Source organism: Puntigrus tetrazona, chromosome 15, assembly GCF_018831695.1.
Source record: "Puntigrus tetrazona isolate hp1 chromosome 15, ASM1883169v1, whole genome shotgun sequence".
Lineage (NCBI taxonomy): Eukaryota > Metazoa > Chordata > Actinopteri > Cypriniformes > Cyprinidae > Puntigrus > Puntigrus tetrazona.
In genome coordinates, this window is record NC_056713.1 from 16,311,139 (window position 1) to 16,336,770 (window position 25,632).

Genomic DNA, 25,632 nt, shown 5'->3' on the forward strand with positions numbered 1-25,632 from the left:
TAATTTAAAAGTAAAAGGCATTCAGTTGCGTGAAAAATGACTGGAGACATAAACTCCACAATGACAAATTTTTTATACCGATTCTGTAAAATAGCGTTACACGTAATATTGGGGTTGTGAGTAGTACTAGCGACATTGAACTATTTTTGTCAGCCAATTTATGAGGATAAGCTTTTTTTATTATTTGGTCCCTCCTCGCCCTTCAAAATAGCTGTAATGTAAAAATATCACTTCATTGTGACATCATTTCAAGGCTACAGTACGTCTGCACACAAGTGTGGGTTTTTGCTGTGTGTGATTGATGCTTTGTGCCCATTACAGTTCTGAGAAGATTACAAGTTAGTCATGGTCTACTGTTATAGCACCAAGGGCATGTACTGAAGCAGGACCAAATCCTTTTCCTAAGTCTTTTCCACTCCACACAGATTATTTTCTTTTTTCAGGGAAACGTCCTTGTGCTTATGCAGGAAATATGCTGTAAATGTTAAAAACAGATGCGGATGAGAGCTTTAAATATTCCATTAGCATAATGATAGAACAGCATATGAATTCGGTGTATGTGCTATGCGAGCCTGTTCGCTTTAAGATGCATAACGCATGTTGGAAATGAAAGCCATTTCAATGCTAATGTGACGCAAAGTCTGGTGCCGAGGGTGAAATGCCATCTGTATGGCTGCATCAATATGCCTCTTCCTTTTAGCCTTGATGAAAGGACAAAATTCTTATATCGAGGGTCCATCTGTTCAATCGGAGCAATTAGTTTATCTAAACTGACGTCACCTGGCTGAGTTTGACCTGGGCTGATTAGATCTGGGAGGTCGGGAAGGTTGATGAAGCAACAAAAAACACACCCAGAGAAAATCTGAAGCTTCATACCTTAGCCTTGAGGAGCGTAAGTGGGTGTATTGCTTGGATGCAGCCATCTCTCTGGATGTTGGTATGTGGGGTTTGTACAGTATGTGCTTTTCTGTTTACATGCTTATTCACTTCATTGACTGCATCATTAGAAAGTTGATGCATAATGTATTGAAGAATAATTTTAATTGCAACTGAATGTCAATGGGAAAATATATTATATTTTACTTGCTTTTCATTATCGTGATTTTAGCTGTGTGTGTGTATATATATACTGTGTATACTTATGTATATATAAACATACATGCATATCTATCTATCTATCTATCTATCTATCTATCTATCTATTTATTTACATTTACATTTTAGTCATTTTTTAGTCATATTTATCTATCTATCTCTATACATATATGTATATAAACTGCTTATTTTAATTAAAAACATTTTTTTGAACATTTTATTTGAAACTTTTTTAAAATGCAACAAGTCTAATATATATAACACTGTAATTGTAAAATGTGTGATTTAAAACAATAATATATTATTTTTATTATTTCATCAATATCAGATGATGCAAAATATGATAGAGATATATTGTGCATACCTAATGTCAGGCAATATGAGGTTATAAAAAGAGCACATATAATAATTGAAAAATAATTTTATTAAATGTATTATTAAACATTTTTTTTAGTTAAAATTTGAAAAATCTCTCTTAGTCTTCATAATATTTTCATTTTTGTTGAAAAAAAGCCCCCAAACTGATAAAACCACTGATATCATTGTGTTTGTACTGCTATCAACCTATTCAGATGACCCTTCTGTATTCTCATGCTTTGATAAATACACCCTGCCACTGTTCTTCTCATCTCAGACATGTTTGAACTGTACACACGCATGTGTTAGGGCAAGAGTCAGCCGCACTGAACTTCAGCTACCATGAGAGAGGCACGTAGCCATATTTAAAAGACAGATTGCCTGCAGCTTCAAATGACACAGGGGAATGAACAGCAAGGCCTTTTACTGTTTGCTGCGCTCCGAGGGGGCTCAAAGCAATGATCAAGGAGAGGGAACAAAAATGTGATTAAAGACTGATGCAAGACAGATGCAGGCACCCTGTCTTCTAAAAAAGGCGACAAAACGTAAGACAGAAAGCTCTAAGTCCCTTTTATAGAAAAGATTTTTGCCAAGTTAATCCTGAGGTTTAGACATCATTTATATTATGCTAGTTAAAGGAACATTTAAACCAAAAATAAAATAAAATTAAATAAAAAAATCATAAAAGATTCTCACCCTCTGATTTGTTTCTTCATCTCCCGCTTACCATTGGTCCTATGCATTAAATGGGTGCCGTCATTGATTGGATTGATCGGTCCATATTTCTCTCCTGATTCAAACACTGTGAATTCTCCCAGGAGAAAGCAGATAGGTCTAAACAATACACATTTAACAATTCCTGACTGATCTGTGATTGCAAACACACCGCTTTTCATTTCTCAAGGTGTGAGTTGATTGGCTGGAGATGAATGGACTATTGTGACGTTTTTAGCAGCTGTTTGGCCTCTCATTCTGACAGAGGATCCTTTGGTGACGCTTGCATTGTCTAGTAAACGATGTAATAGCAATTCAGGATGTTTGAGTCTCCCAGGCATCCGTCGGATTTATTTTCTTCCGAATATCTTAGTAGCAAGTCTTTGAAACATTCAAGTGACTTAATGCTCTCAAACATCTTTTGTCACCCCTTCCGAGACGATGAAAAAAGACACCCACTTGCATCATGAATTTTATTCATTGTGTTTTCACAACAGCAGTAAAACCTTGGGGGCCGGCCCCTCTCAATAGCATCCTCACAAGCAAATAGTCACAGGGTCTGACCAGCGTCAGGAGAGTTTATGAAAATAAAAAAAGAAGACTTCAGCTCATTATGCCTCTTGTTCCTTTACCCTTGGTTGGCTGAAAAAGAACCCATTTGCTGCTGTGGAAAGTTCAGTAAACACAATTCATGAAAAAATTGGATTTTTTTGTCCGTGGAATGAGGCACATGAACACAACCGTGCGTGCAAACACACACAAGACACACGCAACCACACGCTACCTTAAACATATCGATGTAGCGCATGTGTGCACCGCGTACTGCAGTGATCTACAAGATATGCACGGAAATAAAATTCGGTTTCATTTAGACATTAATCTGTCACAGTTCTCCAGGCAAGACACAATGACCTCAGCACCAAGCCTGCAGGAAATCACAGTGGGGGCGCAATGGATTTCATTTATAATTCATACAGGGCGCACAGCATTTTATTCTCCACAGCAGAGGCTTACAGAACCAACCTAAAGCGAAATCTGATATATTCCATTAAACCTTATATATGGCTCATTAATTATACTTCTGTTAAGCTCACTGATGTATATCTCTTTTTGGGACTCCTCAAGGGCCAAAAATGTCATGGTTGCCAAAGACATTTTACAATTTATAGTTAATAAAGGCTTAATGGCATAGTTCACCCAGAAATGAAAATTCTGTTATCATTTACTCACCCTCGTGTCACAGCATGACTTTTTTTAGTTTATGGAACATGCACACACACACACACACACACACACACACACACAAACACACACAGTGGTTTCCATTTTTGTGGAGACTCTCCATAGGCATATTGGTATATTAATAGACTCCCTTGTGTGCAATTTATATGCTTGTTTCCTTATTAAGAACAAAAAATGTCCCCACAAGGATAGATTGAAACTATAAAAGTTATAATAGCACATAATTACTAAAACTAAAACGAAAGCGGAAATGAAAAAGCTAACTTAAAATATTGATAAATACCTTAAGAAAACATAAATAATACTAAAATAATACCTAAACATGAGGTTGATGACAGAATTTTCATTTTCTGATTAACTATCCCTTTGTGTATTTTACTGTGTATTAACGCATATTTTTTTCCACCCAAAAGAAGTGTAAACAGTGTGGTTATGGCACTATTAAATATTATTCTTTGAACATCCCAACCAGTCCAGCATAGCAACACTGACTCAACCAATGATGTTATTTTGAGGGTGTAACTCTAATTTTTTTCAAACAGATGACAAATGGGGGAGTGTTTTTATTTAAACGCACTCCAGCTTTATGCAAACCTAAACGTCACTATTAAACTATGGACCCAAACAGTGCAAATGTTTTATTTAGTCTACGCTGAAAGACGCTAACCGATTGATCTTTTGCGTCTCGTTGAATAACTCAGCAGAAACAGCCCCCCCGGTGCGATTCCTGCCACTAGCACTACAGTGACATTGTCTGAATTTGCAGCTGATCCCAGTTTGGCAATGTGCAAAAGAGTATTACACCAGCGCTTAATCCAGACACATCTGGAGCACGCTGGCGGCGTGCTAATCAGCTCTGGGAGGATTAGCATCAGGCTAGCGTCATTCCGCAAGGCAAGTCTTGTCTAGTCCAGCTGAAAGCTTTCGTTCCATTCTGAAGGAATCTAGCGGGATGGGGACATTCACCATTCGTTTGACTTTGATGTATGTTAAATCTGTTTGCCATGTTATATTTTATTGATCTTAAAGGTTTGGAAAGGAAATGTTTTGTTATTCTACAACTATCAGGGTCTTTATAGATATGTTGAACTTAATATTTAACTTAATAGTTTTGTGGTTTATAAATATGACTTTTAAAAAACTTGATTCTGGAATAATAACGTTGTACTCAATCTTAACACACACACACACACACACACACACACACACACACACACACACACACACACACACACACACACACACACACACACACACACACACACACACACACACACACACACACACACACACACACACACACACACACACACACACACACACACACAAAAAGTTTAATGATGTTAAAACAAGATAAATTTAATTGAAAAGCAAAATGACTTAAGTCTGGCTTTTGTATTGTTTTGCTTTCTAAAAAAAAAAACCTAATATTAAGTGAGTTAATACTTAAAACAAAAAAAATGCCAATAGAAGAAACAATTACTTAATTTGAAGGTTACTCCATTTTTAATTTAATACTTTTTAATGTAATAAGTCTTTATATTTACGTCATTTTGCTTGTCAAAGTAAATATATCTTGTTTTAAGAATGTTAAGATGAAATAATTTTTGTAATGTCTGTGGTTGCATACCACTAATAGGTTACATTTAGCCTAGCGTTTATGATATCAACTTTGTAAATGGTCTAAATTGTCTCTACAAAGTAAAAAAAAGTCACTGTGATAAAACAATGTTGTTATTGTGGTAGACATGTCGTAATCATCTACAATACATAACGGATTAGTTCATAAGCAATTACATCTGTTGTATATTAGGCCTCTTGTTGACTTGTAGTTGAAGTATGTAATTAAGCACTCAAGTTTCCTCCCGAAGGAGGAAGGAGAACTTATTTTGCCTCTCACTAGAGACGTTTTTGATTCGGAGTTCAAGTCTGCAATTGTCAAACCCAATTTCTCACCAAGTTCAGCTTCGCATTCTTTTGCAGACTGAGCTACATACCGCCGTTAAAACATGACGATCTCAAAGCACACCAGCATCATTTCTGACCTCAATATGTGAGGAAATAACTTATCAAAATATCTCCTGGGCATCACAGTTTATATCACTGGAGCACTGGTTTGAGCGAGACAGACAGTCCTGTACTCTAGTTCTGCACACTTATCATCTCGGAGATATTCCTTTGGCAAACCAGAATGGTTGCCGGCTCTGAGGGCCTGGTCCACAGTGCTGATGTATCCATCGATCAGTCGTTTCATATCTGAGGTGAAGGGGTCAAAGGTGGGCCGTCGTACACCTGAGCGCTTAAAGTGGCCATCCTTGTTGCACTCAGCACAGAGGAGCCGCTCTTCACTGACACTGATATTGAGGAAGGAAGTGATGGATCGTAATGTGGGCACAAGTGACTCCTGCAACTCCTCATAGTGCACCACCAGAAGACTCTTTCCATAACGCAGCCAGTCCAACACGTGAGAAGCCCACCATGAAGCATAACTACCCACAAATTCGGGCCATTCTATAGGGAGGAGAAGTAAATGAGGAAATATTAAAAAGGAGAAGTATTTTAAGAAAAACTATGCATTAAGAGCCGGGGGGTGAAAACTTGGTTGAAGATCAAGGTACATTTTACTTATTTTGAAATTATTTTGCAAGTAGCTTCTGAAGGGCAGTACTGAATGTTTTTATGCAAAATGTTCAAATGTTTTCAACCCCCCCCATCTCCAGTTCTTAATGCATTGTTTTTCCATCTGCTCCCACCTGAATAATATTTAAAAAGAACAAAAATTAATTACTAAAACTTATAATCAAAAAGAAGTTATTAAATGTAAAAACTATATTAATATATACTATAATAATAGCGTATAAAAGAACACTAACATAAAGTGTCAGAGATTAACTTATACTGTACTCATAATACCTTTGCTCTTCCAGTGTTGATCAGAAGCGTAACCAAGATGCCCAGCGCACTTGCGGTTGAACTCAGCCATAAGTGAGCGGTAGGGGTTTCTTATCAACAGTATTGCTGAATCATACATCTCTATATCCCGCTGGCCGCTCTCATGTGTCTTCACACAGATGGTTCTTCCACTCTTCCAGTAATCTTTCTCACCCTTGAAGCCTGCACAGTTGGGAGGAGAAAAGGATTAGAATACACAGCCAACTGCATGTGGCGACAGCTCAGTGCCGCCTCTGAATCCAAACACATACGTTCCAAAAACTGCATCAGAAATGGTGTTAGTCCAGGCATGGGCTCCACACGCCCCCTCGGGCAAACGTGTCAGGTTCTGTGATGGATTTGAAAAGGCACTTTGACTTTCAAGGCAGGTCAAGTTCTTTAATGATAGAAAAAAAATGCTCAATAAAGTTTGGCATTTGAAAGAAAAGAGAAGGTCAGCTGTGCCCAAACGCACATTATCAAGCGATCTCAGAAAGCTGCATGGTAGTTGAAGAAAAAGAAAAAAAGAACAATTTAGAGAAACTTTATTAAAAAAAAAAAAAAAAAAAAAAAAAAAAAAAAAAAGTAAATCATTTTTTAATAAATCATTCCAAACTCTAGAGTTACTGTTTATATCAGTCGAAACTTCTTAAAAGTTACATAGAGTACTTTATGGTGGCAGATAAATTTGGTTAAACTCCCACTTTTCAACAGAGACACTGGTCTGTTTATGTGCAAAAAGTTATAAGTGCAATAATATTTTTCAGAGTGGCTTAATTTGTCTCAGTCAAATACAAGTAAGTATTTCAAATGATAAGATTTATGATCACTGATAGAATGGTGCTACTGTTACCTCTGTTGTAAAGGGTGCCGTCAAAGTAGTAGCTGCCTGTGTAGTAGCCTGTGGCGAGCTCAATCAGGTGTCTCACCCAGGTGTTACCCGCACCAGGAAAACTGGACAGAGCCACCAGTGAGCTGGATTTCTCCGGTAGAAACTTCTTCTCTGTGCATCTGGAATCTGGACAGTAAGAATTTTCCAATATTTATTTGGCACTTATGAAAGGTAAGATACCTGCTATTTTCAGCCAGGTTGTTCTATTATATCTGCTCATTAAAACAATTTCTCAATAGGTTATCTTAAAATACAGATATAGAATTAGTCTTAATCATTACAAATACATTTATTTTAACTGCATAATTGTGTTTTCTGTGTGTTGATTGATTGATTTTTAATTGCGTGTAGAACCTACACTCTGCATGGCCTTGAGAAGGATCCCAGTGTTAGGGAAGAAGTTTGTTTTTAACAACAAATTTTAACAATTTTCTTGTGTTAACATATGTCCTGTTGCAACAGGAAGTTGGGGGAATGACTGCTTGATAAAACAATTTGCATGCTAGTTTACGATAGGTTGTAGAGAGAGATAAGCATTGATAAATTTGGTCCGTTAAATTATCACTGTTTAAAATGAAAACAGAAAGAATGCTTTTAATTGATTAACGATGACATTTACAATGTTAAAAGATTTTTATTTTATACAGATGCTGCCGTTTAGTACTTTTTTATTAATCAAAAAATCATGAAAAACATTAATATTTAATTTTAGTAATTCTAATAAAAAAAAATAGAGCATCAAATAAGGATCATGTGACACTGATCATGCTTTGCCATCTCAGCATTATATGACAGGTAGTTACTAGAATATTAGTAATTAAGTACATATTATTGCCTTCTTCTACATGACCTCATCCTACATCCCCAATCTTACCTAATACCTAAACTTAACAACTACCTTCATAACTATTAATAAGTAGCAAATTAAGAATTTATTGAGGGAAAAGTTGTAGTTAATAGTTAATAGGTCTTACATATTCGAAAGTGTTACCAATTTATATTTTAAAAGATATTACAAGTTAACCTAATAATATTTGACAGTATTACTGTACTTACTATAATTTATTTATTCACTTATTCGTTTGTTTATATATTTATTCATTCCTTTCCCAAATGATGTGACAAAAGCACAGCACTAGTTAGCTTCAAATCCACCCACAAAGACACGAGCTATTGAAGATATTTACTTTCAGTCTCGCTTATTATTTTTCACGCAGTCTCATATATATATATGGGTACTTTATAGATATGCGGGTACCCTTAGGCTATTAGGTGTTGTTGGAAAGTTTAGCATTGCCAGTCACACCTAAAAAAGGTATTATTCACATTTTACATCCTTTCATGACTTCCCAAAGAAAAATCTTGGAATTGAAGGAGCAGGCACCCTTTTTAATTCTAGCATACATCTCGAGGCTGAGCTCTGTGCGAGAAGAATAAACTGCCCGAGTAGGGAAATGCGAGCACAGAGGTAATTATTAAGATCGGTAAGTCTTACCTTGAACAGGTGTCTGATAAACCTGGAGGAAGAGCTGCTGGGAAACCTGGGTAGACAGGCTGCCGTTTTCCACAGCACAGAGCTCTTCTTTCACCGGCTTGTGAAGAGTGAAGCGAGCAGTGGTGTAGCCGCAGAAACAGTCGGGCTTCCTGACCAGGGCCAGAGGAAATTCCTGATCAGAGAGAGTAAAAATGTGTATGAATGACACCGAGAGCCGACCTCTACCTCTCTCGATCCATACTTTAAATTACAACTATTCTGAGTTATCATTATCTGAAAACGTTCTCAAGCAGTGCAATTAGCTTCTCAGCTAAAAACGAGGATGAATCAATTGACCACGTTGCCAGAGTGCAACAAAGCATGACCATCTGATAGAAAGGACTCAAATTATGCCACAATCAAGGGGATAATGCTGCGTAGAAGATTGATTACAGAGCAAATTTGTGCTCTCTGGGGAAACATTAAAGTTTAAACAAGCAGATTGTGTTCAGGAGAGCGGGGAAATATATCAGCAGACCACATCCAGTCCACATGAATCTAGCATTGATGCAGTCAGGAAAGTCATACCTGATCCATGCAGGTCTGGATGCACCACTGGGAGGTGAGGTTGGGCTGGATGGCATGAGCCAGGGAAGCTGCTGTTGTGTTGTCAGGCTTTTTGAAGCAGCCCCGGTAGCGCACGTTTCTGTCTGAAGGCAGGGGAGAACCGAGAACATTGCTGATTGACAGGAGAAAAATAGTGTAGGAACAAGATTTTGTGCCAACATTCAGTTCATTGCTCTAAGGTTTGGAATGCTGCAGTGAATGTGTAATTAAGTATAAGATGGAGAAAAAAGAACCTCATAGCCCTTCAAAGAAATATCAAACAGTTCAAGGAATCAGGCTGTATGGGTAATGAGAGAACCGCAAAGAAGCCACGTTTCACAGAAATAGGAAACTGTGCTATCTAATATGAATAATTTTATCTTTTTTTTTTTTTTTTTTTTTGGGGAGTTGCTTGAGCTTCTTCCAAACCCTTTTCAGGCACAGCTGCATGTTTCTTTTAGCAGGTGTTTTTGAATGTAAGAAAAGGAATGAATTTGATGAAATAGCTTCAAACTGACATTTTGATTTTGAGCTTCCCATGATAGATGTACACAATATGTAAATATTAATTTAAAAATAAAAATTAAAATAATAATAATAATAATAATAATATGTTGATATATTGTACACTATAAAGTCTTTTACTCTTCGCCAAGGCTTAATTTATTTGAAGACAACAGAAAACAGCAATATTGTGAAATATTATTACAATTTAAAAGTAAATGATTTTCTATTTTGAATTTATAAAAAATGACTTAAGATTTCAGCTGCCTTTCATCATTGTAATTTTCTGCTCAAGAAATAATTTCTAATGATTAATGTTCAGAAATGTTCACAGATATGCTGCTTAATATAACAGATACCATTATAAATGTTATTAATATCTGAAATCAGTTTTTTATTTTTTTATTTTTCAGTGTATATATGTATCATTCATTTTTATTTTAGTTTTCATTTTAGTTAATACATCATGTTTTTATATTTGTATTTACATGTATTTTATTTAACTTTTTTTAGTTAGAGTATATATATATATATATATATATATATACATATAAGAACCCCGCCTAAATCAAACAATACATTTCGGCATCAACTATAATAAATGTGTTTTCTGTTTCTAAATGTTTTCACAGCTGCTATACAACTAGAATTGGCTCGAAGTAACTAAACCTACAGAGAACGAGCAGAGAAACAGCGGATGTGAGTGGATACTGTGATTTAAGGCGTTTGTATCTGCATTAGCGAGTGTGCTCAGGGCCTTCATGACACTCTGTCACCTCTGCAGGGTAAACAAGCACTCTGTAACCGAAACCCCGGGGCTTTTGTTTGCCTCTCCAAATAAATGAAGAGGCCCTGCAGACCGCCGTTTGCTTTTGAAGCAATCACATGATTCTTTGCGAGAGCTATAAATGAGACACAGCTGCGCGAAAACATCAAACAAAGCGCTATTAAAACATAACACAGAGGAGCACCGCAGGCCTCGGGTGAGTCTCTGAACTTCTTACTAAGACTGGAAGTATAGATTGTTCAACTGCAACAAAACAAGTCAGACCGCGGTCACCAGCGCAGGTATGGAAAAGTGATTCTCGCAGAAAACGGTGCGCTGAATATTTTCACACAAAAAGAAGTTACGTATTATAGGTTGTAGACCTGTCCTAGATTTGCAGTCAATAATTGCAAAAAGAAAACGAAATTCTTTAATTATTTAGGACAGTATGTATATAAAATATATCAAGGTTATGCATATATAAAAATACAAAGAAAACATAAAAGGCAGAGACTAAGGTAAATGTAAAAATGTTCGGTAACACTTTATTTTATGGTAACGCCTATTAGTTGGGTATTAGCATGCATATTACTGGAATATTAGCCATTTATTAGTGCTAATTAAGCACATATTAATGCTTTATTCTACATCCCTAATCCTACCCAATACATAAACTTAACACAACTACCTTACTAACAATTAACAATTAAAGCAAAAGTCGTAGTTAATAGTTAAGAAGTGTTGCCAAATGTTCATACACACCTTTACAATAACATCATTGTTGTAATGCTAAACCGTTTGCTTTTATTTGTGAAAGCCATTGTACATTTAAATGCTATTCAAAACTACCTCTAAAAAATAAGTTAATACTTTTAGGACATTACAGTTATCAAAAATAGACATTTTAAAGATATTTATGATGTTATGATGATTTATGATTTAAGACATTTCTATTTTGAATAAATGCTGTTCTTTTGAACTCTGTATTCATCTAAAAATACCTACCCAATTACATTAATGTGCGTATAAACAGCACGACTAATAAGTACGAAAACTATTGGTGGTATTGATATGCATAATGGCATGTATATGCATGCATGTGTGTAAGATTTGGTTTGTGGGGTAGATGCACCAAACACAAGCATGTTTTTACAATATTTTGCTGTATTTTTGATCATACAGATAAAGCCTTGTTGAGTCTAAGAGACGTTCAGTATATCTTTTCCAACCCCAAACTTTTAAACAGTAATTTATGTACATTTAATCCATTTTATTGAAACATACCGATGAGTATGACTAGATAATTTAATGCTCATTATGCATTTAAAAGATTTTGTTTTCCCAATTCATCCATACCATTTTAATTTTAATAGGTAAAATGATCAGACTCCTTTTCTCAGGCTGAGAGGCAACTTTACTGTGTCACAACTCATTAAAGAGCGTCACTGAACAAGTTACAGTTGCCTCCGGTGTCCCCTTCACATTTACAATTTTTCAGCATACGTTAGCATAACAATTAAAACAATAATTTAGAGACCTCTTTATGGCTTTACTGTTTCATTACATCAACATCTTAAAAAGAACAGCCAAAACAATGAACAAATCCTTTTAACAAGAAATTATTATCTGGTACAATGGATAGCATTTTCAATTTAGGCCACTAAACATATGGTCAATGCTTAATAGCTGTGTCTGTGAGTGTTGTGCTGGGCCGAATCCAGTTGGCCTGAAACTGCAGAGGGACGCTGGGTCAGAACACAAAGGTCCAACAGCATGTGGAAGAGGACTGATGAAGAAACCCGTTTCAAACATATGGCCACATCAAAGCTCCGCTGCCAGACTGTGGACTACCTGCAGAAGCAGCGCTGCTTTTATCCAGTAGAAAAGTATTACAAACAAATGTTTCTTTTTTTCATTAATAAAGACTTTTTAATGTTTTATTTTAATTAAATTTTTACATTTTATTTTATTTTTAACTGCAAAGTCCCAGAAATTATCCCACATTTTGTAACAGAACTGCTAAACTGCATAAATGCTGCTCAATGCTTACATGTTTACATTCATTCATCTAATGGATTATTTTTTTTTAAAAAACAAGCATTATAAAACCTTTTTATTCATTCACAGAGTATTTTTTTTTCTTTTTAAAATATTTGATAGCTAGAAAATTACAAAAACCATGATTTTACTTTTTTATTTTTAATGTATTATTTGAAGTTATTGTTTTCTTATTTTACTCAATTATTTTATTTTACTTCTAAAAACTATAAACTATATATGTCCCAAATTTTGTAACAGGGCTGCAAAGTGCACATAATGCATTCACATCCTCTCTTATTCATTTGGTACATGCTTTTATCCAAAGCATTATTGAAAATTTTTGTTCATAAATAATTATTTTAACATTTTATTGCTTTATTTGAGTGCTAGAAACTTACAGAAAGGATTTTATATTTTATATTTTTACATAATAATTATTAGGATAATAATTTTTCAAATGCAAAAAAATGCTGACAGTCACTTTCATCCACAGAAATGAGGTTTCCCATTTTTTCAACCTTTTATTATTTCCTGACCTTCATTGTCAGCATTGTGCTTTAGGCATTGTAGCTGCATTTTTGTGAAGTTACCGCTTATTAACAACATAGCGCTTTTAACAATACAGGTTGTATCAAAGCACTGAACGGTATCAAAATAAGACTTGTGCATTTTTGTCTCCTTCAGAATGCATTTTTTTTTATGATTCCCAATGCACTCCTAATGCATGAATGGATGAGAAGTTCTGCCCTGCAAAAAGGTAAACTTATTTCAAGTACTCACATCTTCGCTGGCCAGGAAGAACCTCCTCCACCTTGTAAACGGACAGACGGGACACACCTCCACAGATGGCGCCCTTCTCGCCTTTGCAGTCCAAGTTACACTCCTCCTCTTTCATCCGAGCGCTTGTGATGCGGTTGCCACAGTAACACTCAGACCCATATTCAAGGCCAGCGAACTGGTACCCACTGTGTGAAACAAAACATTCAAAATCTAATTATACTCACAAAATACAGGCCTGCGAGAATGAATAACAAGTATATTTATTGAAAAAATTATTTTAATTTCTGAATACAAATAAATAAATATATATATTAATTATAAATCACGCCAATATTAACTAGTTTTCAAATGTTGTGGTAATGGTTTCTTTTTATAGTATTCTAACAACTAAATAGGTGTAATATAATAACAGTTTTGAATTGTAAAGGTGTACAATTTAAAATAAAAAACAAACTATAACCATTGAAAGGTTTATTTTTTGTCAATATTTTGACAACGTTTTCAATTCAGTCAATATATATATATATATATATATATATATATATATATATAATATATATATATATATATATATATATATATAAAAAATTCTGCCCCCTGTTGGCATCCTACATCAAAATTCACCAAAATAATTGTTTAACTGATGGACTTATGTTGTGTGGATTACTGTGATGTTGATTCATATATGTGAAGTATCATTCTGATGGCACCCATTCACTGCAGAGGATCTATTGGTGAGCAAGTGATGCTAAATTTCTCCAAATATATTCTCATTAAAAAAACCCCAGCTCATATGGATCTGGTATGGTCTAAGAGTGAGTAAATTTTCAGCAAAACTTTGCATGTTAGTACATTCTTTGGTTCTCCCAGAAAAGCTCTTACACATTTTACACTCCAAAAAAGACAGACCCACTAGGTATTCTGCTAAAGTCCATAAGCATCTCTCTGTTCATCCCTGCCTATGAGCTCAAAGGGTTAACAGCTGGTGATTGGCCAGCTTGCTGAGCCAAACATCTGTCTCACCGATTCCACACCCTGCGGTGGTAGCCTATGCCACTTTGTAGTGGCAGCCATTCTCAGGGTGCCATTGCAGACCACCTGGCCAGCTATTTCACATTAACGAGCCAGTCCAGGAAGCTCCTGCCTTCACCTCCATCGATAAACGAGTTTCTGTACAGACTTTTGGTTCTGTGACATTCACAGCAAGTTGGTTAACAGTTAACCACGACGATCTTCCTCCATCTCGAAGCTTTTGTCCTCTGGCCCTCTTGACTTTTTTTGGAGATTGCAAAAAGGCGCAGCATGATTCCATTCAAGCATGTTGGTGTAGGGCTCAACAGGTATTAGCTTGAGCCCCTCTGCAAATTGTTTCTCTGATCCTCTGCTTGAAACGTGGCATTGGCACTGCCATGGCAACCCAGCCAGGGACATTCCCACTGTTAATCTGTGCTCTGAATTAATCGCTCAGTCTGAGCAGACATGTTCCTGCAGACACAGGACAGGAGAAGATTTTCTCCCCGTCACCTATCTGTAGATGATAACACTGGGCTGGGATGTCAGATCCTTTTCAGTCTGAGCAGTCACAGAGTATTAACGAAAATCTTTTCTTAGATATAAATATATGTTTCAGAAATGTTTGGTTGTGTTGCTTATTTTTTATCAGAATTAGAGGCTGATCATGTTTTTGAGGTGTTTGCTTTTAGATATGTTTGATAAACTAAACTACTTCCAGATTTTTTGGACTGAAAAAAGATTTGACAAAAATCAAAAGGGGCGGTGAAGATATTTATAATATTTAAAAGACCTCCGTGTCAAAAACTTTTAAACGTTCTATTTGGCACAAATATTAGTTTTCAGTGTTGATTGTGATGACAAATGTTTCTAGAGAGGCAAATCTTCATATTCAAATGATTTATGAAGGATCATGCGATACTGAAGACTGTGGAAATGGCTGCTGAAAATTTAGCTTTGCCATCCCAGAAATAAATAACATTTTGTACGTTCAAATTGAAAATAGATATTTAAAATATTATAATTTTACCCCACTAAATAATAAGTGTTTTGAGGGCTTAGATAAACAGGGCAATTACAGACAATTACTGTGCTAATCATTCTCATTTTCAAAAATTTTATTTCAATGATCACTTTTTTTTAAACACAAGAGGTCATTAATGGGGCTACATTATAACATGTGCAAAGTCACACACAATGTATATTTAATTTGGCTTGAAGTGCAGGTGCAGGGTCTTAATATCCAAAAAGAATGAAAAAAAGTTGAAATGTTACTACAGATTTTAAAGGGTTTTATAATTAAATGCATTCAAAAGGTCTCAAATCTAAAATTGCCACCACCCAGTGTGTATTATTAGTCCCCGCAGTGAATTTTGGCCATTTTCACCACTGATTAAATGATACTGAGGCTGATTATCAATATTTTCAGAACATTTTAAAGCATTTACCTGCTTGCACTGGTCATTTAACTAAAAAAAAAAAATTATTTGCAATTTGTTTGTTTGATTTTTGTAAACTTTATACAGACCATCTCTGTATAGCTGTAATGCAAGTACATAATATTGCCTTAAGGTGGCAACACTGCTAATTACACAATTTTCTTCCTCATAGGAAGTGACTATGTCAGCGTGAACAGAGGATCATCTTAAGCACATGTTAGGATTCATGTTTTCTAATGGACCATTTAGATTCCCCCTGAACATCGCAAATGTCACCCAAGTAATTAAATAAGCTCTGAAACGTTGGGGGTAATTACAGGAGGTCAGTCTGCCTCACACTTGTTCTCTTGTGGTCAATTATCCGGCAGCCTAAGAACTTGAAAAAGTGTATACTCTATCACGCCAGATAGATGTTTCTCCTCCAGCATTAGCGGAGTCCAGGTCCAGAGCTGCGCTCCATTTATTGGGCCTGATCCAATTCCCAGCATGAGCTCGGCCAGCTGGCACAGGGATGCACACTGCATGTTCTTTTCCCTAAACACTGTTTCATTATTTCTTGATTTAAGATGAGCACAGAGGAGCCTCAAGGCAACAGATGTCCATCTGCTTTGGGTGACTCCGTGATTACAACAAAAGCTGTGAGCATTTGAGTATACTGTGTATTAATCACATACCTTTCGGTGCAGGTGTCCTGACACAAGGTGCTGGTCATTTTCCGGAAGTCATAAAACACCATCCCTTTGAGCGCCCGGTCTTTGGCGTCATCCAGAAAGCAGCCGATGTACGTGCCTGAGCGGAGGATAACAATCGCATCAGAAATTCAGAACGTGACCTTTTTCTGCGCAAACAGATGGGAAGATAGCGTGGCACAGCTTGGAATCCAGATAATTGAGAAAATAAACCAATTATCATAAACAACCAATTTGTCATTCTGAAAAGCACACAGCTCATTTAGCACAGAGTTTCACCTTTGTGTCGGATTTTTCTTTTCGGAAGAACTTTCTCCGCTCGGGACGCTTCCTGTTCGGACATGAGGCTGTGGAACCAACGGCGTCTCAGATATCGGATCTCCTGGTTTCGTGAGATCAGCCATTGTTGTCCAGTATTGTCTTCGGACAAAACACTTTGGTATCCCAACCCTTTTCCAGAGAGTCGTGCTCCCATTATTCCATAACTTGTCCGGAGGGCAGGTGCCTCCAGGGCCCTGGGAGGAGATGGCAAAGACGGCAATGGAAAGTAACTGCTCGTCCCACGCTGTGACACCACCAATCCATGTCTCTGCAGAAGGAGGACACTTCCAGCCATAATGTATGCTACACCGAGGAACAAGAAGAGCAGCTGAGTCCGTCGCAAGAAGCGCTGAAGCCTGTAGAAGGGCTTTGCCATGTTGCCCTCCTTCCAAGTAAGTGAAAAAAACCTAGAGAAATCCTACGATTTCATGCTGCCATTGTTCCAACAAAAAAAAGGCAGAGACCTATTCCAGGTGCTTCATTCTCTAGCAAGCTGTACCAGCGATACCTTATTCACATTCTGTTTAAAAACTCTTTGAGCGCAAAATTCCTCCGGCAAAATGTCCCGCCGTTTACCTGTGAGAGGATTAAGTGAAAACTCGACTGTGGCGTTACATCCCCTTGATGACAGAAGTACTTGTGGCAGAATGTACTCGGAGCTCTTACGGCTCAAAGACTTCGGGGAACCTGGTGGGAAAATAGAAAGCAGTTAGACGCAAGTCGAAGCACATCTTTCACTTTTTTATTTTCAGGGATAGACCAGAGTGCTAGAGACAAGAAAGAAATATAGAGAGAGTGTGTGGCAGTTATTCTGGTAGTATGTCTCCATTAAGAGGAGAGAGCAGGCCTCGCTGGCTGGAGAAGCATTACCTGTTTGTGCTCCTGTCTGCCTTTATGAGTCGCAGCAGATGTGAAAGGTCTAAGAGGGAACGCTACAGTCTCCTAATCGAGGTGTAAGCTATGGGAGGGCTCGGGGTAGGGGTCTGACAGTTCGAAAGGAAGTGGAAACTAGTTGGGATTTTTAAAAGTCTGCATGTGTGAAGTCTGCGGGAAAGTTGCTTTAAAGGAATAGCATTTACGATACAAAAGCAATTTCTTAGATTTTTTTACAATACAATATTGTGTGCTACAAGGTCAGTGGGGTTTTTTTGGACTAAAGGTTGCAATGATTACAGTGTAAAAAGAAAATATTCCTACATATTTCTATTTTAAATAAATGCTGTTTTTTATTTTTAATAACCAAAGAATGCTGGGAAAAATATACATATATAAAAAATATTAAGCAGCATAACTATTTTCAACACTGATAATAGTCAACATACATGAATGATTTCTGAAGAGAACTAAAGACTGGTGCAATGATGGCTAAAAAGTCATATTTTCTATCAAAGAAATAAATGGCTTAAAAATATATTTTTAGAAATACAATTTTTGTTTACATTTTTTATTAAATAACATTAAAATATTTGAACATCCTTCTGTTGAGACTGAAAAGTTTGAAAACATTTTGTCAAAGCTCAACCAATGAATATTACTGACAGAAACTCTTTTCCTACTGTTCCTTGCACAATATGCCGTGGTTGATTTGAGCTACAAATCCGTTTAGCTGCCAAGAGTGATAAATCACGCAATAAAATTACCATTCCTGATTTTCATTTCAGCATGCTCAAATGTTTTGCTTTTTTGTCTTTTTTTTAAATCACGTAACATATTTGTTAGCTGGCTGACTGACTGAAATTAAATCTGGTTTAGAACTGCTAATCTGCGCCAAATTGTTTCTACAACTTGGTACTTTTTCCTTCTGTTCACTTTAGACGTTATTGAAACTTTCAGCCCATTATTTCAACTCCACTGAGAATCCTTTTGTGTGGCAAAAACAAACCTTCTAACAAGTCTAACTAAACTCAGAGGTGGGCTGTCCCTCGCTTCCATCCATTCTTGCCAATCAAGCAAGTCTAACTCTCAGAGCCCACTGTATGCCCCATATATTCTCCCAGTCTATTGCATCTTGCATCCGGGCTCACAGAAGAGGAAAACACAGTCTGAGCCATACACTGATTATGCATTAAATGCATAATCACCACACCACGCATTAATATGAATGTGGATTAGGTTTAATGCGTAAGACCTAAAGGAAAATATGAAAAAACGAAGATGTAAGCAATGTCAATAAGCTGGCCAAATTTACAATATTTACTTTCTTAGCACAGCATTCTGTGCTTAAACAATAATGTTTTTGTAATGAAAATACATTTAGTTTACTAATAACACAGGTTATTAGATGTAACCCAATAGCCCAATAACTATAGGATTGTTTTATCAAAATCGTATTATAGAATGCCTAGTTAATAAAAAAGTCATGCTCTACATTTCATTAAACATACATTTGGTTGTGCTTCACAATAATGCACACTATTTTCAATTATTTGTTTTCAAGAAATTTTAAAGTTTTAGACTTTGGGTAAAAATGTCATTATTCTGATTCTGGGTCCGATTTTTATTTGAGATAACTGGGCCAGTTGCAGCTTTCCACACAAGCACAGCTTTGCTCACTGGACCCCTTTTGAGACCACCCTCCCCTCATCCCCCAACCCCATCTTTTTAGGCCTAGCGCTGGCAAAAGGCCTAGATTTGCATAAACGCTTGAGATGCAGGGGCGGGTGTCCTCGCCAGCACCAGAGGAAACCATAACTACGAGGCGGCTGAGAATGTCAATCAGCCTGAGGGCTCATTATTCTTCTAGCTATGAACAGTGAGTGACTGGCGTCGGGTAGTTTTTCCCCCTCTGCCAGTACATGGTGCAGCTTCTAAAAAATCTATCCTTTACAAAACAGAGGATGCATGCATAGTTGACAGAAATCAAAATAACACCCACTGCATCTGCCATTCTACACCTTTATTTATCTTATTTTCAAAATCAGTTTTAAAAAAAGTTCTGCCACTGAAGGGTCTAAAAAAATAAAAACTGATCTTGTCATATTCGTCTCTATACCGCATCTGTTTTTCATTTGAATCATTTGCAACATCGTGTTTTTACCACGTATACAAAATTCATAGCTTTTGAATAATATATATGAATATGATGTTTACATATACTGTATATGAAGTTTGACATTTTAGAATCTGAACTGTTTATGTCTACGCATGCCATCCTAAAATATAACGCTCATGACGTGAGATGATAAAAAACATCTTGACTTTTGTATTTTGAAAATGTCTCTCAAATAAATCATTAAAAAAAACACCTATTAATTTTCTTCTCAGCAAATATTGATATGTACCTTTCGCAAATAATTCAACATTTTGCAATCAATTCCATTAAAAAATTAAACTGATTTACAACCAAAGTATAAATGTATACACCCTAGATGAATTATTTAATATATAAATAGATACATATCGAAAGAGGTGGTTAAGCAACACATATGTAGGCCTTTGTGATTTTGCCTTGGGGCAGATTTTGTATATTTATATGAACCCTTAGTGGGCACTTGATGTCAAATAAATTATTGTATCTTTCATCTCTGTAGCAAGCAAATGCATATTTCATTTTGTAACATGAATAAAATCACGCCAACGAACTATTTTTCCAAACAAAGTATTTTTTTTGCTGAGGTTGTGCATTTAAATTTTTTTACTCCCTTTAAAATGAAGATACCTGTTCTACGAAATCATTTTATACAGGCGCTATGCCTTCGCTGCTTCAAATACTTTTCCACTATAGATTTATTCAGTTGAAAATCACTTTTGAAAAATGAACCAGAAATGAGGCCACTGTGTATTTATGAGAGATGAGTTTCTTGTCATATTGGTAAACCGGAGAATTTGGCAGTAGTCCTGAGCTCTTTTTTTAAAAGAATATTATTCACTTTAAATAACTGTAATTAATGAAGCCAAAGGGAGGCGGCTCGATTAATTATAAGGATGGTCCGTTAATGAATGTTATAGCAGAGAGATGCGTGGGACACATAATTCATCTTATTTTATCTTCCCTTTTCGCTCTGTTGTGTGCTTGCTGGTAAATGGTATTGCATTTCACACAGAAACAAATGCATTTATGAATAATAATGCAGAGCCAAGGTCATTTCCATTTTCCGTTCAGGGAAGTCTGACGACTCCACGGTGCATTTCAAAGGGCATTAAGTTAGAAAGCAAATGTTATTCGCCTTTATTTGATGTATTATTTATTAGTCTATTTTGCTGTTGCTCTCGTGGCATATGCCGCAAACCTCTGGAGTTGTAATAGCGTGGCGCTTAGGCTTTATGGCTGTCGGTGGACAAGCAGCGAGCGGGTGCTGTAGGTCCAGACTGGTGCACTCATTTGTCTTCATCTGCTTTCCCAGCGTGTTATCATCTCACTTACAGCAGGGCAGTCACACTTCCATCTCAGAGGCTGATGGGACTGACCCTGGAGCTCAGATGCTGCCTGCAAAGCTCTCTTTTCTCTCATCTAAGCATCTTGCCACCATCTCTGACCATCTGGCTGTTGTGTGCTCCTCTTTAGTATCTCCGAATGAAGCATTTCAGTAAGAAATGTTTAAGCGAAGAAGGTTTCCACAGTCATAATCTTGCTTCTAAAGAGTGTCACAGTGGGGCGGCAGACGCATGACAGGTGGCCCGCTGTTCCCCTGGCCCGCAGTGACCCCAATCTGTCCTCCTTTAATATATATTTTCAAGGCCATATCCAAGAAATGAGAGAGGGAAGGCATTTCATATTAAGCTCATTTCATTCCTAATGCACTGTAAAAAGTGGTCACATGCAATTGTCACCGTGAGGAGCTGTTTCATTAGCATAACCAAACGTATTTACGTTAAATAGCATTTTGTCTTGAGCGATTCATTACATTTCGATGGTATTTAGAGGTGTATACGGTTTCGTGAATGACATCTCCAAATTATTTTGGAGCAATAGCGTACTTCATATATTCTGTCATATGTTCTTGGTAATAATCACACTCAGCATCACACCCCAGGGTTGAATAATTTGAATCAAAAAGATTTAAAAAGACATTTCAAGCAGTTCACTGATTGGCAGCCTGTCAGCGAATTCAAAACAACATATGCAAAGAGCATTCGTGAAAACTAATTAAGAGTTCTCTTATCAAAATTGCATCTTATTTTGCATAATATTAGTTGAAAGGAAAGGAAAATAAGCCCAAAATATGCAACATGTTATTTCGTTTCAAATCAAATGAATAATTCTGCCTACGTTTTGGAGAAGATGTGTCCATCTGATTTGAAACGCTCAACTTAAATTATTGAAAAATCATGCGTCATGCTTAATCCAAATCCTGTGAAAAAAGAGGAACCTCCAGCTGTGAACTGAACCACAGGTGATTGTCAATCACCTTATTCACAGCCTACTCAAACTATTGATCATCTACTGCAGAGATTGATTTCACTGCGGTATCCAAAAGCTCCATATAAACTGAATTGTTTATTTGTTCTTAATTTGGCCTGATTTTGCTTTTGAGCCAACTGGGCTTTTGGTTACAACTCATAAAGCCTTTTTCAAAGACACACTCACACGGAGTCCGTATACTCCACTTTTTTTTTTTTGCAGATACATTTCAAACGTTATCCATTTCCCTGGTTCACGTCCGGTATTTACTAGACACTTACAGCAGCAAGAGAGGAAAGGAGATAAATTAGACGATGCATTAAAATTTTGTTAGGAATAGTCTGTCTTTGAATATTTATGCTCTGTGTTGCTTGAGGCACATTTACATTTGCAGATTTACAGCCCAGCCATAAACAAGGCACTATAACTAAAATTCGCTCAATAAATGCTGGCTGAAAAGATGGCGACTGCTGGCCCCTGGACACCCGTTTATTGACCACTAAACTACAACGGATGCGTGCACGAAGCAGAGGTACTAACACCAGAGCGCTTTAACACCCACAGACCACAGACAAGTGAGTGTGATCACTCTGTGGCCTCTTCTGGGAGACTGAAGCAAGTCCCGGCAAACCGCAACAAATACACTAGTGCTCGCTGACACAAACTGACAAGACTGCAGTATTATTACCATGTATTTTGCAGGAAGTCATCACCATCAGCTGCGGAGGATGACACTGCATTCCAAGAAATGTAGCCCTTTCTTTCTCCAGTGTAACGTCTTCATTTTTTTTCTTAGCTGCTGCAGTAAGTAAATGAAGTGGTTTCTCATCACAAATCGACTGTGAAGTCTTTCATCTGTGCAGACTCAGCTGTCTGGTTCCGTACAATGAAATTTAACAAGCGGCATCCTTCCTTCTGCTTTTGTTAGTTACTTATGCGATGGTAAAGGTAGTATACGCCCTTAAAGGGATTGCAGGAACACAAAAGAAGATATTTTGAGAAATGTCCGGGGTTTTTTTTCTTTTAATTGTCCATACTTTGGAAATCAATGATGACCAAAACTTATTGTTTGATAGCCAACATTCTTCAAAATGTCCTGCAAAGTTCGCCTCCAACACATGCCCTTAATTTCCACGTGATCCTGAAGAACTTAATTAGTTGCTTCAAGTGCGTTTGATTAGCGTTAGAGCTTAACTTTGCCGGACAGTCCATCGACAGGAGCAGGATTGGGCACACCTGCTCTAGATGCTTTACATCTAGTACAATTATTGCTACAAAAAAAGCATCACATGCGCTTTTATTGATCATAGAATTCATTAAAAGATTCATTAAATGATGATCAGACGATGAAGAAGAGCCTTATAATATCAGGGTTAAACTGGCTTCTAGACCCCCTCCAAGTTAGATGACCGCCCAAGACCGAAAAGACTCCAAAATATGCAAATAAATATTAACAGCCACGGCAAAAACGGTCCATTCAATCTATTTGAAACACTTCCGTCAGGCTTGTGGAACCACGGGAGATGGAGAGGAAATAAGTCTGTCCCTGGCAAACTGTGCTAGGGCCAGAAAAATATCTCCAGAAGCACAATCAACCACCCTCGATGCATTCATTATTTAGAATAGGTTTTAGCGAGGCTGGAAAAACACTGCAGTCACTGGTGGCTGGTCAATCCATGGGAGTCTAAAGAGAAAAGGTTGGTCTGCGCTAATCAAAAAAAGATATACATTGGGAAGTCTTTGCACAAATAGAGACCTGTGTCAAGGCTGAACAATCACTTTATCTGACTGCTTCGGTTTGATTAATCCAAGTCTTGCTGTAAATATCGTTCAGATACTTGGCCTTGTAACCAGAAATGTAATTATATATTAAAAAGAATCTTTTTTGTCCAACACAAAGTGTGCGGTTATTTTGACGGCGTAATATTTTAATGTGCAAGCCACCATTATCTTATTTTTAAATAGGGATAAATCTAATAAATGGGACGCTATGGCATACAGGTCAATCGTGAAAGATTATGTATTCATACACAACTCGGATGTGCACAGATACCTTCTCTGGAGATGAGGCAGTGTGCCCCATAGGCAGTAAATGTATGCTGCTGAAAGGTCAACCATGACAAAATGATCTTGATTAACCCTGTGAGACATGAAAGCTGAAGACAGACTTCTTTACAGGCAGTCTGGACATATTCCTTTTTCATGACTATAAAAAACCGATATAATGATGACGGACGAGGGAGGAAAACCCTAATGAAATCTATAGCATCTGGCCACACTCAAAAGACACATGTTAGTGCAGTTCATCTGATAACCGCAGCTCTTATGGACAAATCCCTTTACTGGGCAAATCATATTTATATAATCTTCAAAAAAGACATGGTATATAAGAGTTACGTTTTATCACATCACGAAGACAAACTTAAAGTTGCATAATAAAATGATTGAGTTTTAAAAAAGGGTTTATTCCTCTATCCGCAGACCCAAAAATTCACTGTTTATATATTAAATGGAGCCCTACATAAAAAAAGAAAAAAAATCACTAGTAACTGTAACGAACATGATTACTTTCTTTAACGTATAATGGATGTTTAAAATGAAAATGATATTTTCTTTTCGCTTTAATGGACCCCTTAGGGGACCCTCACTAGCTCTATATTTGTTTAACTCTGATCACTTCTAAGAGCTTGGATTTAATCAGTTACACTAAAACAGCATTTCTTAGATTCTGAAACATTATCTGACTATAAAGCAGTACAATCTACATGTACTTAGGCAAACTGGTCGTGGTTTTAAGCACAAAGGAAAATCCCCAAAGCAGAAAAAGCAGGTTCAGTCACTTGGACATCAGTCATCAACACTTGTTTGCCATATTTTCGAGAAAAAAACTTCAAGACTCGAACTGCTATATTGGTGTATAATAAAGTGACGCATAATATAATTCACGTAAACTTTCCAATGTATTTACGCTGAAGCTATTAAACGCACTATACTAAACATTTAAAAACACTTTAGTTAGGGAGAGGGAGCTTTTTATGCATTTACTATCTGTTAAATCACAAGAAATTCTCTTACCTTTCCCTGCTACCCGTCGGCAGCGAAGAATAACAGTCTTGTAGCATATTAAATGTATTTCAGAGCTTGAGATTTCCTTGGGTTGAATGTCTCTTCATGAACACGAGCATCTCTTTTATCTCTGAGGCGAGTCGCATCTCGCTTTCTCACTCTGTTTTGCTATTTTGCTCCACTTGATGTGTGTCACTAATCCTCTTGCATTTTCTTATTTTGCATAGCTGTGAAACCACTATAACAGCGATAATCCTTATCTAAATCCGTTGCCGTGTTCCCTTTGCTTTGCATTCCCACGTTTCTCTGTGTGAACGCACGTAAGAGCCCAGCTGTTTTTAAGTCGGACAGCGCTGCCCGTGTG

At 36.9% G+C, this 25,632-nt stretch overlaps 1 protein-coding gene across 1 annotated transcript; it reads right to left on the reverse strand.

The window, feature by feature from the left end:
- Window positions 1–5,503: 5,503 nt before the first annotated feature.
- On the reverse strand, window positions 5,504–25,614 carry LOC122358647 (WSC domain-containing protein 1). The gene is made up of 9 exons (XM_043258520.1): window positions 25,278–25,614; window positions 16,820–17,548; window positions 16,526–16,640; window positions 13,402–13,586; window positions 9,294–9,415; window positions 8,727–8,898; window positions 7,193–7,357; window positions 6,322–6,522; window positions 5,504–5,919 (listed from the first exon to the last, which is right to left on the reverse strand). The coding sequence occupies exons 2-9, from the start codon at window positions 17,235–17,237 to the stop codon at window positions 5,504–5,506; spliced, it is 1,794 nt and encodes a 597-aa protein (XP_043114455.1). The 5' UTR covers window positions 17,238–17,548; window positions 25,278–25,614.
- Between the last annotated feature and the right edge of the window lie 18 nt (window positions 25,615–25,632).